This window comes from Cetorhinus maximus, chromosome 9 (genome assembly GCF_964194155.1).
Source record: "Cetorhinus maximus chromosome 9, sCetMax3.hap1.1, whole genome shotgun sequence".
NCBI lineage: Eukaryota > Metazoa > Chordata > Chondrichthyes > Lamniformes > Cetorhinidae > Cetorhinus > Cetorhinus maximus.
This window is the reverse complement of record NC_135887.1, coordinates 98,742,852-98,758,344: the sequence shown is the minus strand read 5'-3', so window position 1 is coordinate 98,758,344 and position 15,493 is coordinate 98,742,852. Positions and strand designations below refer to the sequence as shown.

General features: G+C 44.2%; 1 protein-coding gene across 2 annotated transcripts in view; it reads right to left on the bottom strand.

The window, feature by feature from the left end:
* Positions 1-15,493, bottom strand: part of sbf2 (SET binding factor 2) — a 669,356-nt gene that overhangs the window by 356,681 nt on the left and 297,182 nt on the right. Inside the window, exon 6 of one of the 2 annotated variants that reach the window (XM_078549182.1) lies at positions 14,966-15,071. In XM_078549182.1, the coding sequence (XP_078405308.1) occupies positions 14,966-15,071 (106 nt within the window). Of the gene's footprint in view, positions 1-14,965; positions 15,072-15,493 lie in introns of those variants that run through there. The other variant, XM_078549183.1, reaches the window with a different exon arrangement.

Below are 15,493 nucleotides of genomic sequence, written 5' to 3'. Positions count from 1 at the left end.
CTGCATTGATCCACAAGATAAGAGCTCATGGTGTTGGGGTGATATATTTGTATGGATAGAGGATTGGCTAACTAACAGGAAACATAGTAGGGATAAATTGATCATTTTTAGGTTGGCAAACTGTAATGAATGGAGTGCCACAGGGATCAATCCACTTCGCCCGCCTGCCATCACCCTGCCGCTACATCATGCCGGGTGCCATAATCAAAGTCCAGTCGCAAGCACACATCTTCCAGTGTTTCCAGACCACCACTACTGCACGGAAGACATGACCCTGAAGCTGAAGAAGACTGCAGCTCCCAGGTTCATTGACGTATCCATCGAGTGCCTTTTGGATGCCGTGGAGGCCCGCCGGGATGTCCTCTACCCCCGCTCTGACCGCAGGATGGGCAACAACAGCACTAACTGGCTTGGGAGGCGGTGGCAGCAGTGGTCAGTGCAAACGCTCTTCAAAAGAGGACAGCCACCCAGTGCAGCAAGAAGATGAATGAACTCCTTTGTTCTGCCAGGGCAAGTCACTCTTCTCATCACTCTCAATTCACACACTCACAAACCCTCTACACATCCACAGGGCCCCCCACTCACTGTCAGTTCAAGGAACATCACCATTCACTCTCTTACACACACCTTCATTGTCGTCAACCCGTCCACGGGACCACTCATCACCCACACACGCCAGGCATACTTATCATCTGGCCTGGCAGGTGTCCTGCTTACACTCTCTCCATCTCTATTCATGCAGGACAAACTGGCACACAACAACAGGGAGCGGTTGCAAACTAGTGGAGGAATGCCTGAGATCAAGGTCCTCATGGACTTTGAAAGCAGAGCCACCCAGCTGGCCGGCGATGACCTGGACCAGTCTGGTGCTGGCGGTGAGGTTGGCAGTGCTCTACAAAGTGAGGATCCAGTAGTGCAACATCCATCAGACAACCATACTGTGAGTAATATGTCCTGTTTCACAGGCCACTGCCATGCACTAATTATCTCCCCTTGCTTCCACAAGCATATCTGGGAAACAGACAAAAGAATCAATGACCCAGGGCCTCCAGTCAAGCCCTGAAGACACCTCAGAAGAGGGATCTGAAGACACTCTCCACCAGTGCAGAGACTAACACCTCAGTGGGACCTAGCTGTAGAAAAGCCTCAGGATCACAATCTGGTGAGCACACTGCACTGTCTGATCCACAGCAGGCAGTGGCAGGGGCTGCCCTGGTGTCCACCACTCAGAGGACTGCTGGAGGCCAGAAACCTGCTGAGTCCAAGTCAGATGACGAGCCTCTGGACTCGGTCATGTCACAGTTGCTGGAGCTGCAAAGGCAAGCTCGGGAACATCAGGAAGGGATGTCCGCTGCACTCCTCAGATTGCAAGGGACGATGGAGGAGACCATCCGCTTTCAGTCTGAGGTGATGGCACTGGCATGCCAACGCGCCGAGGTCAACACTGGTAGTATGGCGGCCGCCATGGAGACCTTGGTCCAGGACATCACTCTCGCACTGCTGTGCAGGCTCAACTCCATCACTGAGGCCATAAATGGTCTCCAAAAGTGTGTACGCGAGAGGGATGCAGGAAGCTACTCCTTCTCCTCAAGGAGTCAGCCTGGGGCCCTCAGGTACCCATGGGGAGAAGGATCAGCAGGTGCATACTCCAGGGCCATCCACCCAGGTGACTCCCAGCGTGCCCAGCTCATCTGAATCCCCTCTTCCTGTGACCTCAGCAACTCCAGCTCCACAGGCTGAGGAGGATGCCACTGCCACACAGTACGACCCGGAAAGCAGGCTGGGGCCCTCAAAGTCTCGGCTGTTACTGTCAGCAAGCTGCCTCCACAGCTGCTGTGGATGTGCGAAGAGCACAAAAATGTAGCAGCAGGGTTAGGAAAGTTAAGAAGAATTAGTTGCACAGCCTGGGCACGGGTGTTGATCACTTGTACACTATGGTCAATAAACTCCCAAGAAAGCATCCCTGCCTATGGCTCCTTGCTCTGATGAGCAGTGTTCTTGTCACTCAGGTGTGAAGCCTTTCTGCACAAGATAAAGGCAGGTGTGTCAATCCAGGCCTCTTCCCTGTGCTCCGTGCAGCCTCTGGACCAAAGTGACGGTCTGGCCTCACATTACCTGGAAACATTACTGATGCCTGCACCTCGGCGGTGCTTGTCATTGCTGCCAGAATGTAGCGGGCAGGCACAACAGGGTGTTCCCATTCTCTCTGTGTGCTCTCTGTTTAAGGTGGGGCTGACCCCCATCTCTTCAGCATCTGTGGCCACTGATGCTATGCTCCTGAAGGGCTCAGGTGATGAAAGCGGACAAAGGATCAGGTGTTTCTAAAGTTTCATGGCTGCGTCTCTATGATGTGATCCTGAAGCAAGCCAGCTGCCCTCAGCCAGACATTCTCAGAGGCTATGTGAAGATTTATGGAGTGTCCTCATTGCACGTCATCATCATCCTCCTGCAATCGAATGACTATCAGGGCCTCCACTGCATCTCCATGACAGGAACATTCTCACAGAGGGTACTCGCGCTGCTATAAGCCTGACTGGAGTCAAATTTTCATAGATGCGATGTGAGGAGCTATGGGGTCACCTCATTGCATGTCATCATCCTCGACAAATCTAGCAGCTATGAGAGCCACCCGAGCACACCTGCCTCGTCTAGCCAATGCGAGGGCCTCATCCCCGTCATCATCGCCTCCGAGGACCTCCTAAGCCTCATCCCTGTCAGCATCCTCCTCATCGGAGGAGACATGCAGCTCTTCCATCTCCTCCTCAGGCAGCACATCTACCCATTGGGGTGCCAGGTTGTAAAGGGTGCAGCAGACGACGTCAACCCTTTATAGACTGTATTGCAGGGCTCCACCAGACCAGTCCAGACACCGGAACCTCATCTTCAGCATCCCGATGGTCTGCTCCACCAAGCTGCGAGCTGCAGCATGAGCCTCATTTTCCGTCACTCTTCTGCAGTCTCGAGGCCGCCTCACAGGTATATCAGCTTCGGCCTCTGTGGGTAGCCTTTGACCCCGAGAAGCCATCCCTGCAGCCTCTGTGGACCCCGGAAGATCCCAGGGGTCTGTGACCGACTGAGGATGTAGGTGTCGTGCACAATCCCTGGAAACCGTGCGCACACCTGCACGATGAGTTTCTGGTGTCACACAGCAGTTGCATATTCAACGAATGGAATCCCTTGTGGTTGATATAGTTCACCATGTGTTGCAACGGAGATCTGAGCACGAGTGCAGTCGATTGCACCCTGATCCTGCGGGAAACCCAAGATCTGGGCGAATCCAATTACTTTTGCACCCTGGCTGTCCTGGCCCTGGGCAAAATGCACAAAGTTGTGTGCCCTCACAAAGGTTGCATCTGTGACCTCATTGATACATTTGTGGATGGTTGCTTCTGAGATCCCACGGAGGTCACCTGTGGAGCCCTGAAAGGAGCCAATGGAATAGAAATTGAGTGCCACGGTCATGCTCACGGCCACTGGTAGTGGATGCCCTCCATGTCCCTGTGCGCCAAATCCTGCAGTAAGTGGCAGATGTGATCGACCAGTTCCCTAAGCATGCGCAGCCTTCAGTGACACTGGTTCTCGGTTATCTGCAGGAATTGAAGGCAGCCTCTATAGACCCTGGGTTTCGCTAGGCGTCGACCAGCGACAGCCCACTGTGGCTCTTGGGCGGCGTGTGCAAAAGCCCCAGTGGCCCCTTCTTCCTTAGGTTGCTGCTCCTGTCTCTGTACAGCCAGGAACCTCAGTCACTCACTCCTCTGTCATCTTCGCGCTCTGTAGGCCATCAAGCATACAGCTAGTTCACCAGGCTGCATGATCCTGATGTTGTACTCCTGCAGGACGAACGAGAGACACACGTGGTTTTGATACAACTTGTTTTGCAGTTTGTATGAAGTTTGAGATGCATACCTTGAATTCAGTAGTAATAAAACTACACATCTTATAGGTTAAACTAGATTAAACATTTATTAATAGAAGAAATGACTTTAAATACATAGATCTACAAATTACTACTATAACTTCTAAATTCCCTACTCAATCTGACTCCCAGTTATACTTTCGTTAAGACAGCAGTAAGACATACATTTTTAAAAGGGCCAGGCAAATTAAACGATACCCTGAACAGTCGAATTCAAAGTGAGTTCTCTTAACTTCAGTCCCTGAAGGCAGCAGTTTGGTACATACAGGCTGCAGGCTTTTCACACTTGTTGAATCTTAAAACTGCCTCCTTTACAAACAGCGTTTATACATATTTTCCTCTTTGAATGCAAATTCTCATTGTTTTAGAATGTCTTTTGAGCTTTACCTCGCAACTAATAAAATAAATCTATCATAGTACCAATTCCACCAGTAATCTTTGGGAAAAATAAATAAATAAACACATGATTTCTTACTACTTCTACTGGCTAGGTGACACATTTCACCCCTCCTTTGAAAACAATCTAGTCTGGTTTATTTAAAAATGCAAATGTTCACCTAATTAACATTTCAAACCTAATTTCTCTTCTTACATCAGAGCACCCAGACTACCTGCCTCGAATTCAATTAAATCTCATACACATACACACAGACACACACATAGACAATCCCACTATTACTCCATTTTACAATAAATTCCAATAACATTCTGGAAATTATTACATCTTCCTGACATCATATAAGACACTGGTTGGACATCAGCTGGAGTATTGCATACAGTTTTGGGCGCCATACTATAGGAAGGATGTGAACGCATTGGAGAGAGTGCAGAAGAGATTTATGTGAATGGTTCCAGGGATGAGACGCTTCAGTTACAAGGAAAGATTGGAGAAATTGAGACTGTTTTCCTTGGAGAGGAGAAAGCTAAAAGAGGAGACTTGATAGAAGTTTTCAAAATCACGAGGGATCTGGACAGAGTAGATAGGAAGAAACTGTTCCTACTCGTAAATGGATCGATAACCAGAGGGCACAGTTGTAAAGTGTACTGCAAAAGAAGCAAATGCGAGGTGAGAAAAACTTTTTCACACAGCGAGTAGTTAGGGTTTGGAATGCACTTCCTGGAAGTGTGGTTAAGGCAGTTTCAATTGAGGCACTCAAGAGGGCAGTGGATGATTATTTAAATAGAAACAATGTGCAGAGTTACGTGGAAAAGGCAGGAGGTTGCCACTTAATTAAAATGCTCAGACAGCCGGTGCAGACACGAGGGACCGAATGGCCTCCTTCTACACCATAATAATTCTGTGGTTTGGTTAGCAAGGGTGTAGTAAGAACATATCCTAGTTAAGTGTGACGGCCCCTTAATGTTTCCCGGACAGTGCTGGTCACCACTTGGACGGCCAGAGATTAGTGCACTACATGGCTACCCTGTTAGCTTGAACCATGGGACCATGGGGGAGGCAGGTTCAAACCAGGATGCTGACAATGCAAGGGGCTGTGAATGCCTCCAGCAGTGACTGCTCCATGGCCAGCTTTAGCGAAGAGATTGTATAACGTGTGCAGTCATCCAACTGTTCTGCAGTCCATTCAAATGCTCATGAGTTTGCAGTCTGTGCTGGTAGGGGTGGGGGGTGGGGGTGAAAAGCTTTGGAGCACTTGGATGCCTCCGTGCTGCTTGAGTGGGCAGATAAGTTAGGAGACTGACTCCAATCATATCAACGTGGTTGCGCCTGAGCTGTCTCAATTGCAGAGGAATGGTCAATTTATACAGGTTTCCCTAATGCGTGGCCACTTCTCTCGCCCACCCTACCCCACACCCCAAATGCTTATGCACTATATTCAACGGCAGGGCTGCCATCAACACCCTCCCCCCCACCCGCGCCACCAGTCACCTCAATGGCAGGACTGCTCATAACTTCAACGCCCAACGCGTGGACGGACGATCCAGTGGGGGGGATGGTTCTGGTGGGCTGGCCTGATAATGAAATGCTGATGCATTACAATGAGGTTCCCGATGTCCAACGGCAGGAAACGCAACCCGCCATTGGAGGGCTGAGTGGACGATCACAAACTGGTTTCCTGCCATCGTAAAACCGATCGCGCCATATTGTCCACTCACATCACCGATCATGCCCAACGCCAGCAGGCACAGAAAATTCTGCCCCATGTTTCAATTAATTTTGTATGAGTCAGTTTTCATTGCAATGCCAGCAGAAACCAGCAGATGGCATCAGTTTTAAGAACGCTGTCATGGATACATTTTTGGGCCGGAAATTCCTTGATCTGACTGATGGCAAAATTATGCTCAGATTTACACCAACCTTACTGATTATGATGAAATTTCCTGATAATTTAATTAGCATAGACTGAAACATAAAAACCATAGATCAAAATCAACATAATCAATTGGGGCCCTTGGAATGTGTATAACATATGTTATCTTCCTTCTTTCAGTCCCTCCTTACCTTTTTGATGTTATGAAAATTTAGTTTGAAGCTTCCAAACCACCATTTATGCACATTACGCATGGGATATTTCAGGTAATGCAATTGCAGAAGCTTTTCTATTTTAATGCAATAGATTTCAATACCATAACATATATAGAAAATCTGTTCCCAATGCAGGATCCAATGTGGAGAAATTTTAAGTAATGTCAAGAAAGTCACTATAAAACATCAGAAGAAGTGATTTCACAGTCTCTGGATTTTTGCATGAGTTAGGAAAAATGGTAAAAAGGCTAAATTAATGGCTGTTTACTTAAATGCATGTAGTATTCAGAACTAAATAAATGAATTAACGGCACAAATAGAGGTTAATGAGTATGATCTTATAGCCATTAAAGAGACATGATAACAAGCAGATCAAAGCTGGGAACTAAATATTCAGGGGTATGTGACTTTTCGAAAGGACAGGCAGGAAGGAAAGGGTGGTGAGGTAGCTTTGTTAGTACAAGGTGGAATAAGTGCAAATGCAACAAATGATCTTGGATCAGAGGTTGTAGAATCCGTATGGGTGGAGGTAAGAAATAACAAGGGGAAGACGACACTGGTGGGAATAGCCTGTAGGCCCCCTAACAGTAGCTATACTGTAGGACAGAAAATAAATAAGGAGAAAATGAGGATATGTAAAAAAGGCAGTGCATTAATCATGGGTGACTTTAACCTTCATGTAGGTTGGGAAAATCAAATTGGCGGAGGTAGCCACGAGCAAGAATTCATACAGTGTATTCAGGACAGTTTCGTAGAATAATATGTTGTGGATCCAACCAGGGATCAGGTTATTTTGGATCTGATAATGTGCAATGAGGCAGGTTTAATAAATGATCTCAGAGTAAAAGATCCCCTATGAAACAGTGACCATAACATGGTTGAATTTAGCATTCAGTTTTAAGAATGAGAAACTTGGGTTGGAAATAACTGTACTAAACTTAAATAAGGGTAATTACAAGGAAATGAGGGCAGATTTGGCTGGAGTGGACTGGGAAAGGAGTTTAGCAGAAAAGACAGTTGATGAACAATGGCAGACGTTTAAGAAAACACTTCATGACTCACAACAAAGATATATCCCAGTGAGGAAGAAGGGTTCTAGGAAGGGGATAAACCAACTATGGTAAACCAAGGAAGTTAAGGATAGTATCAAATTGAAAGAAAAAACATGCAATGTGGCAAAGATTAGTGGTAAGCCGGAGGATTGGGAAAGTTTTAAGAACCAACAAAAGATGACCAAAAAAAAAAAAATGGAGAGAAAATAAATTTTGAGGGTAAACTAGCAAGTAATATAAAAACGGATAGTAAGAGCTTCTTTAAATATACAAAAAGGAAGATAGAGGCCAAAGTGAACATAGGGCCCTTAGAGAACAAGGCTGGGGAAATAATAATGGGGAACCAGGAAACGGAAGAGGAGTTGAATACATTCTTGCATCAGTCTTCACGGTAGAAGACACTAATAGCATTCCAAAAATACTAAATAATCAAGGGGAAAAAGGGATGGGGGGGAGGAAATAAATACAATAAGTATCACCAGAGAAAAAGTACTAGGGAAACTAATGGGGCTAAAGGCCAATAAGTCCACTGGACCTGATGGGTTACATCCTAGGATATTAAAGGAAGTAGCTACAGAGATAGTAGATGCACTGGTAGCAATCTTCCAAGAATCCTTAGATTCTGGAAAAGTCCCAGAAGTTTGGAAAACTGCCAATGTAACACCCTTATTCAAAAAGGGAGGGAGACAAAAAGCAGATAACTATAGACCAGTTAGCTTAATGTCTGTCATTGGGAAAATGTTAGAGTTTATTATAAAGGATGTAATAGCAGAGCATTTAGGAATGCATAATATAATCAAGCAGAGTCAGTGCGGCTTCATGAAGGGGAAATCATGCCTGACAAAGTTATTATAATTCCTTGAGGAGGCAACAAGCAGGATAGATAAAGGGGAACCAGTAGATGTAATGTATTTTGATTTCCAAAAGGCGTTCAATAAGGTACTGCACATAAAGCTACTTAATAAGATAAGAGCCCATGGTGTTGGGGGTAGTATATTAGCATGGACAGAGGATTGGCTAACTAATAGAAGACAGAGAATTGGGATAAGGGGGGCATTTTCAGGATGGCAACCTGTAACTAGTTCAGTGCCACAAGAATCAGTGCTGGGGCCACAATTATTTACAATATATATATTAATGACTTGGATGAGGGAAGTGAATATACTATTGCCAAGTTTGCGGATGACACCAAAATAGGTGGGAAGGCAAGTGGTGAGGCTGACACAAAGAGTCCACAGAGGGATATATACAGGTTAAGTGAGTGGGCAAAAGCTTGGCAGATGGAATGTAATGTGGGAAAATGTGAGGTTACGCACTTTGGCAGGAAGAAGAGAGGAGCTGAATATTATTTAAATGGAGAATGACTGCAGAAAGCTGAAGTACTGAGGGATTTGGGAGTCTTCGTGCATGAATCCCAAAAAGCTAACATATAATTTAGCAGGTAACAGGGAAGGTAAATGGAATGTTGGCCTTAATTTCAAAGGGAACGGAGTATAGATAATAGGGAAGTCTTACTAAAACTATACAAGGCACTAGTTAGACCATATCTAGAATACTGTGAACAGTTTTGGTCCCCTTAGCTAAGGAAAGATACACTGGCATTGGAGGCAGTCCAGAGAAGGTTCACTATGTTGATCCTGGGTATGGAGGGATTTTATGAGGAGAGGTTGAGTAGGTTGGGCCTGTACTCATTGGAGTTCAGAAGAATGAGAGGCGACCTTATTGAAGCATATAAGATTCTTAGGGGGCTTGACAGGGTAGATGCTGAGAGTTTGTTTCCCACTGTGGGAGAGTCTAGGACCAGAGGGCATGGTCTGAGAGTAAGAAGTTGCCCATTTAAGACCGAGATGAGGAGGAATTTCTTCTCTGAGGGTAGTGAATCTGTGGAATTCTTTATCGCAGAGGGCTGTAGTCGCTATGTCGTTAAGTATATTCATGGCTGAGATAGATTTTTAATCAGTAAGGGAATCAGAAGTTATGGGGAAAAGGCAGGAAAGTGGAGTTGAGGGTTATCAAGTCAGCCATGATGTCATTGAATGGCGAAGACTCGACGGGCCGAATGGCCTACTTCTGCTTCTAGGTCTTGTGGTCTTATGGATTTTGATAGATTCACTTTGGGGGCAGCGCAAACAACAAAGAAAATTGTGTGATGAAAAGTTTAAGTGTAAAACTGGTTTAATCCACTTACATATAAAGTTCCTCAGAAGATCAGCATAACTCAGTTCTTGTGCTGCTGTTGGGCCACAAATTACAAGGGAATTCCAAACCAGTATATGCTGTGCCTTTTATAAGGTTTTTACAAATTATTTGTCATTTTAATTGAAGTCTGTTAAAAACCTGTTACAATTGTGTTTCTGAAGACTTCCTAATCTATCAATGTTCTTTATTCTAATTTTTACACTTCAAGACTAATTAATGGGTTAAATATGGGGACATCCTGAGGGAATGACTTAAATAAAGTTTTTCCTTTTCTTTACAAATCCAATAAAACTGCTACTTTTCTAAGCTAAAATTATTTCCTCCGAAAAAGTCTGTGAATTCAGCAGAAAATGAGAAACAGGAATACTGGAACAAGATACTATAAATAACTTACCGCCCCCTTCATAGAACTATTTTATGAAGTGTAACTGACATTTTTACTACAATATATTGGGCCTAACTGCAAAAACTTTAAGACACCCAAATCTACATGACTCACAAGCAGGCATTTCTTGAGCTTGCTTTATGATACTTTAAAAACAGTTTTTTTTCCCCCCTAGTGTTAAGTAAGCGCATCATCTTTTTTCTTTGTTGGCCAACAAAGGGCATTCGAACATTTCACTAATCACAGAGGCTAAAGTTAATGAATGTGTTTTCCATGCAGGGTACCCTTTTCATAAATTTACATCCAATTAGAACATAGCTTTCATATCAAATGGAAAGCTACTTTTGTATCTTTCTTGATTTCTTCTGCAGTTTTAACGGGTTACTTTCCAAAAATATCTTTAATTTCAATGAAGAACTGCATTTTTGGAAAGTGAACATTTGATTTTGTGTTTTAAAACTGTTTTCAGAAAGTCTATTGCTGGAAGAGAAGGTCAGTTGAAACAAAAAAAATAGCAAATTAGAGTTTCAAAGCCATTCCAAGTCGATAGCAAGTGTAGATTATGTACACTCTTCCCAAATAGTGTTGCAAATAAATCATTTCATGCCCTTCGTACAAATGGTGGTGCTTTACTTGTGGTCCTAGGGCATGTTCCCTGGAAATTTTGAATTTACACGTTAAAATTATACTTTCTAGCTAATTTAATACACTTTTACAATTCATAAATTTTTTAAATAACAAAAAGAATAAGCAATTTGTAGGTTTCCAACTGACCAAACAGAGCCCAGAAATGCCTTATCCCCATCAAACTCCTACTCAGTTCATTCTGCCAATCTCACTTGTACCCCCACAATTTTCTTCATCTATTCATTCCTCGGAAAGGAACATCATTAGCAAGGCTGCATTTATTACCCTTTCCTAAGCGCCCTAAGATGGTGGTGGTGAGCCTTCTTCAACTACTGGAAGGTTTCATATGTATAGTTTCGGAGAAGTTAAGAGTCACCCATGTTGGTGTGGAACTTAAAACACAAAGGGTAGACCAGGTAAGGAAGACAGATGTGTTTCTGGAAAAGTTAGTAATGAACCAGTTTTGTTTTTTTTTAATGACAATCCAACAGTTTCAGGGAGGCAGGAAGAGAAAAACTGGGAACTTTAGGCCAGTTAATCTGACATCATTAGTAGGAAAAATGCTAGAATCTATTATTAGGGGCATGAGAACATGGCACTTAGAAATGTTATAGTTGGGCAAAGCTAACAAAGATTTATGAAAGAAAAAATGTTTCTCAAAGTTATGAGTATATGAGGTTGCAACTCGCAGAAGGGATAAGGGGGAACCAATGGATGTGGTGTATTTAGGTGTTCAAAAGACATTTGATTAGATGGAGCAAGAAGAGGCTAATAAACAAAATTAGTGCTCGTGGATTGGGAGTAATCCATTTTCATTGATTGAGGATTGGTTAACGGACAGAAAGCAGAGAGTAGAAATAAATGGATCATTGTCAGGTAGCAGGCTGTGGGGTCCTGCAGGATCAATGCTTGTGCCTGGGCTATTTATAATTTCTATCAATGACTCACATGATGGGACTGGGTGTAATACATCCAAGTTAAGCAGGAAAGTAAACTGTGAGAGACACACATGAAGGCTGCAAAAAGGTATAGACAAGCTAATTGAGCAAACAAGACCAGGACAGATGGAATGTAATGTGGAGGAGTTGTTAGTATGCAGAGGAACATAGGTGAACAAATCACAGAGTTAACATGCAAGCAATTAGGTAAACAAATGGTATGTTAGCCTTTATTATAAAAATATTAGAGTACAAGTGTATACGAGTGTTACTGCAATTGGTGAGACCACACCTGGTATACTGTACATAGTTTTGGTCTCCTTACCCAAGGAAAGAAGGTGGTCAGGAAATCAAGTGGTGAGGAGTTTGGGGGGGGGGGGGGGGGGGGGGGGGGTCAAGCAGTGAGAGTTCAGTGGGTAAGATGGCGAAGCTTCTGCAGAGAGAACAGCGCGAGCTCGGGAGAGAGAACAGCGCGAGCTCGGGAGAGAGAACAGCGCGAGCTCGGGAGAGAGAACAGCGCGAGCTCGGGAGAGAGAACAGCGCGAGCTCGGGAGAGAGAACAGCGCGAGCTCGGGAGAGAAAACAGCGCGAGCTCGGGAGAGAAAACAGCGCGAGCTCGGGAGAGAGAACAGCGCGAGCTCGGGAGAGAATACAGCGCGAGCTCGGGAGAGAATACAGCGCGAGCTCGGGAGAGAAAACAGCGCGAGCTCGGGAGAAAAAACAGCGAGGATTCAGGAGATAAAACAGCGAGGGTTCAGGAGATAAAACAGCGAGGGTTCAGGAGATAAAACAGCGAGGGTTCAGGAGATAAAACAGCGAGGGTTCAGGAGATAAAATAGCGAGAGGTCGGGGATAAAACAGGAACCCGCCAGAATTCGAAAAGGCTAACCAAAATGACATCAGCGCAAAGCAGAGAGCTGATTGGTAGCAAGTGGGTAAGTTGTTTTTCTCCACTTTAAAGCTACATTAAGGAAAGGGTCCTAGCTTTTTTTAAAAAAAGATAGAAGCTTAAATAATTTTCCATTTGGCTTAAATTTAGGGTAAGAGTATTTTAATTAAGGATAAGGCAAGGGAGCTCAGTCCTGTGTGTTGCATGGCCTGTAGGATGTGGGAAGTCTGAGGTGCTCCTGTCAATTTGGATGGCCACATCTGCAGGAAGTGCCTTCAGTTTGACCAGCTTTGAGTGTCAAGTTAAGTGAATAGCATGTTTTTAGACATGGTCAGACCACAGCTTAAGGAAGTGCAGTCACAGAAGGAATGAGTGGGCACCAGTCAGAAGGGGGGCAGGCAAGTAGTCAGGAAAGCAACAGTGTGCATCTCAATCAAGAACAGTTTTTCTGTGTTGGAAAACGGTGAGTGTGACAGCTCCTCTGGGGACAGCAGCCGGAGCCCAGCTGGTCAAGTGGGGAGGAGAAAGAAAGTAAGAGCAATAGTGGTAGGAGACTCAATAGTGAGGGGTACAGACAGGTGTTTCTGCAGCCACAGGCGTGACTCCAGGATAGTGTGTTGCCTCCCTGGGGTCTGGGTCAAGGATGTCACTGAACAGCTGCAGGGCATTCTGAAGGGGGAGGGCGAACAGTCAGAGACCATGGTTCACATTAGTACCAACGACATAGGTAGAAAGAGGGATGAGGTCCTGCAGCAAGAATTTAGGGAGCTAGGTAGCAGAATGAAAAGCAGAACCTCAAAATTTGTAATCTCTGGATTACTCCTAGTACCATGTGCTAGTGAGTATAGGAATAGGTGGATAGAGCAGATGAATGCATGGCTGAAGAGTTGGTGCAGGAGGGTGGGCTTTAAATTCCTGGATCACTGGCTTGGTTTCTGAGGAAGGTGGGACCCGTACAAGTCCAACATCCTGAACCGGAACAGGACCAACATCCTTGCGGGCGGGTTTGCTGCTGCTGTTGGTGGAGATTTAAACTAATTTGGCAGGGGGATGGGATACAGAGTCAAGGTATAGTACGAAGTAATGTACAGGCAAGTACAGAAGGAAAACCAACTCAGTCTGGAAGACAGAGCATATGTAATCAAGTTAAGGCATAAGGGAGCATGGCAAGGCTGGATTACATTTATTTTAATGAGCTGATGAGTTGAGGGTGTTGATTAACACATAGGGATATGATATCATTGCTTTCACGGAGACATTGTTGAGGGAGGGGCAGGACTAGCAACTCAATATTCCAGGGTATAGAATCTTCAGGTGAGACCGGTGGGGGCGTGGGGGTGTGTGTGTGTGTGTGTGTGTAAAAGAGGAGGTGGTGTCGCAATATTGATCAAGCAGTCAATTACTGTACTAAGGAGGGATGATATCTTTGAAGGTTCCTCAAATGAGGTCATATGGGTAGAACTTAAAAACAAAAAGGGGGCAATCACAATGCTGGGAATGTACTATAGACCCCCAAACAGCCAGGGAGAGATAGAAAGCAGATATGTAAGCAAATCTCAAGAGGAGTGTAAAACTAATACGGTAACAACAATAGTAGATTTCAAGTTCCACAATGTTAACTGGGGTAGACAAAGTGTGAAAGGCTAGGTCTATATTCCCTAGTTTTTTGGAAGAATGAGAGGTGATCTCATTGAAACATAATTCAAGGGCTGGTCAGGGTAGATGCTGGGTGTTTCCCAAAGCTTGGAACTCTAGAACTAAGATTTATAGTTTCAGGGTAGGGATCAGCAATTTAGGACTGATGAGGAGAAATTTCTTTAATGAAAGAGTTATGAAATCTGGAATTCTCCACACCAGAAAGCTATGAATGCTCAGGCTTTGAGCATATTCAAGACAGAGATCGATGGATTTTTGGATTCTAAGGGAGTCAAGGAATATGGGGATAGTGCAGGAAGATGTAGCTGAGGTAGATGATCAGTCTTTATTTATTCAATGGCAGAGCAGGCTCCAGGGATTGAACGGCCTGCTCCTGCTCCCATTTCTTTATGTTCGCGGTCCCTTTTATTGATAATTGTTTTTAATTTCCTGATATTTTTAAATTTTTTAAATTCTCAAAGTTGCATGGTGGGATTTGAACTCATGTTCTCTGATTAGTCAAGGCCTCTGGATTACTACTCCAGTAACATAATCACTACACTAGCATACCCTACATAATTCATACCAACCCTCTCCTGAGCATCCTCCAACTGCCACTTCAATCAATTGAACACGAGTAAAACTGTGGCTGAGCATCCCTGATTTTGCAAATGTTTTTACCCATGGTGTGCAGCCTTGATCAATAGCATTATCTTACAACAGCACTAGCAACAACTGGATCTGGGTACGAGCCCCATAGTGGCACTATACTTTTGTCTATGAATGTCATAATAATTACCAAAACATAATTAGGAGATGCATTATTAATCCAGACCTACCCAGCTGTTGGAAAAGAAGTGCCACACTTGTGTTTGTCACAGGAAGACCATCATACAAAGGAGTCTGAATCAATTGTCTATCTCCAGCTCCCAATGAGAATAGTTTCTGTAGGAAAAAATAAAATATGCAACCAAAATAATGTTCTTGCTCAATTAAACAAGGAAAAGGAGTAGCTAACTAGATTAAAACACAGTCAGTTCAGTATTGTCCATTGATAGGCAACACAGTAATAACACATTACTTCATTGAGAGGTTACACAATTGACTTCAAAGGATGATGACTGTTTAAATGGAAAGATGTCCTGATTAACAACGAAGTGCAACAACGTTTGGAGGCAGTAAGCAAAGCAAGTCAGATGTTGTGATGTATTAAAAAGACAATATTGAGCCAAAGTAAAGAGGTTATCTGCCTTTATAAATCACTGGCTTTACCTCACTTGGAATATTGTGTACAGTTGGTAGTTTGAAGTATAAAATAGGTATTGCAGCTACTGAAGAAAAGATTAAATTATGAGGAGCAATTAGTG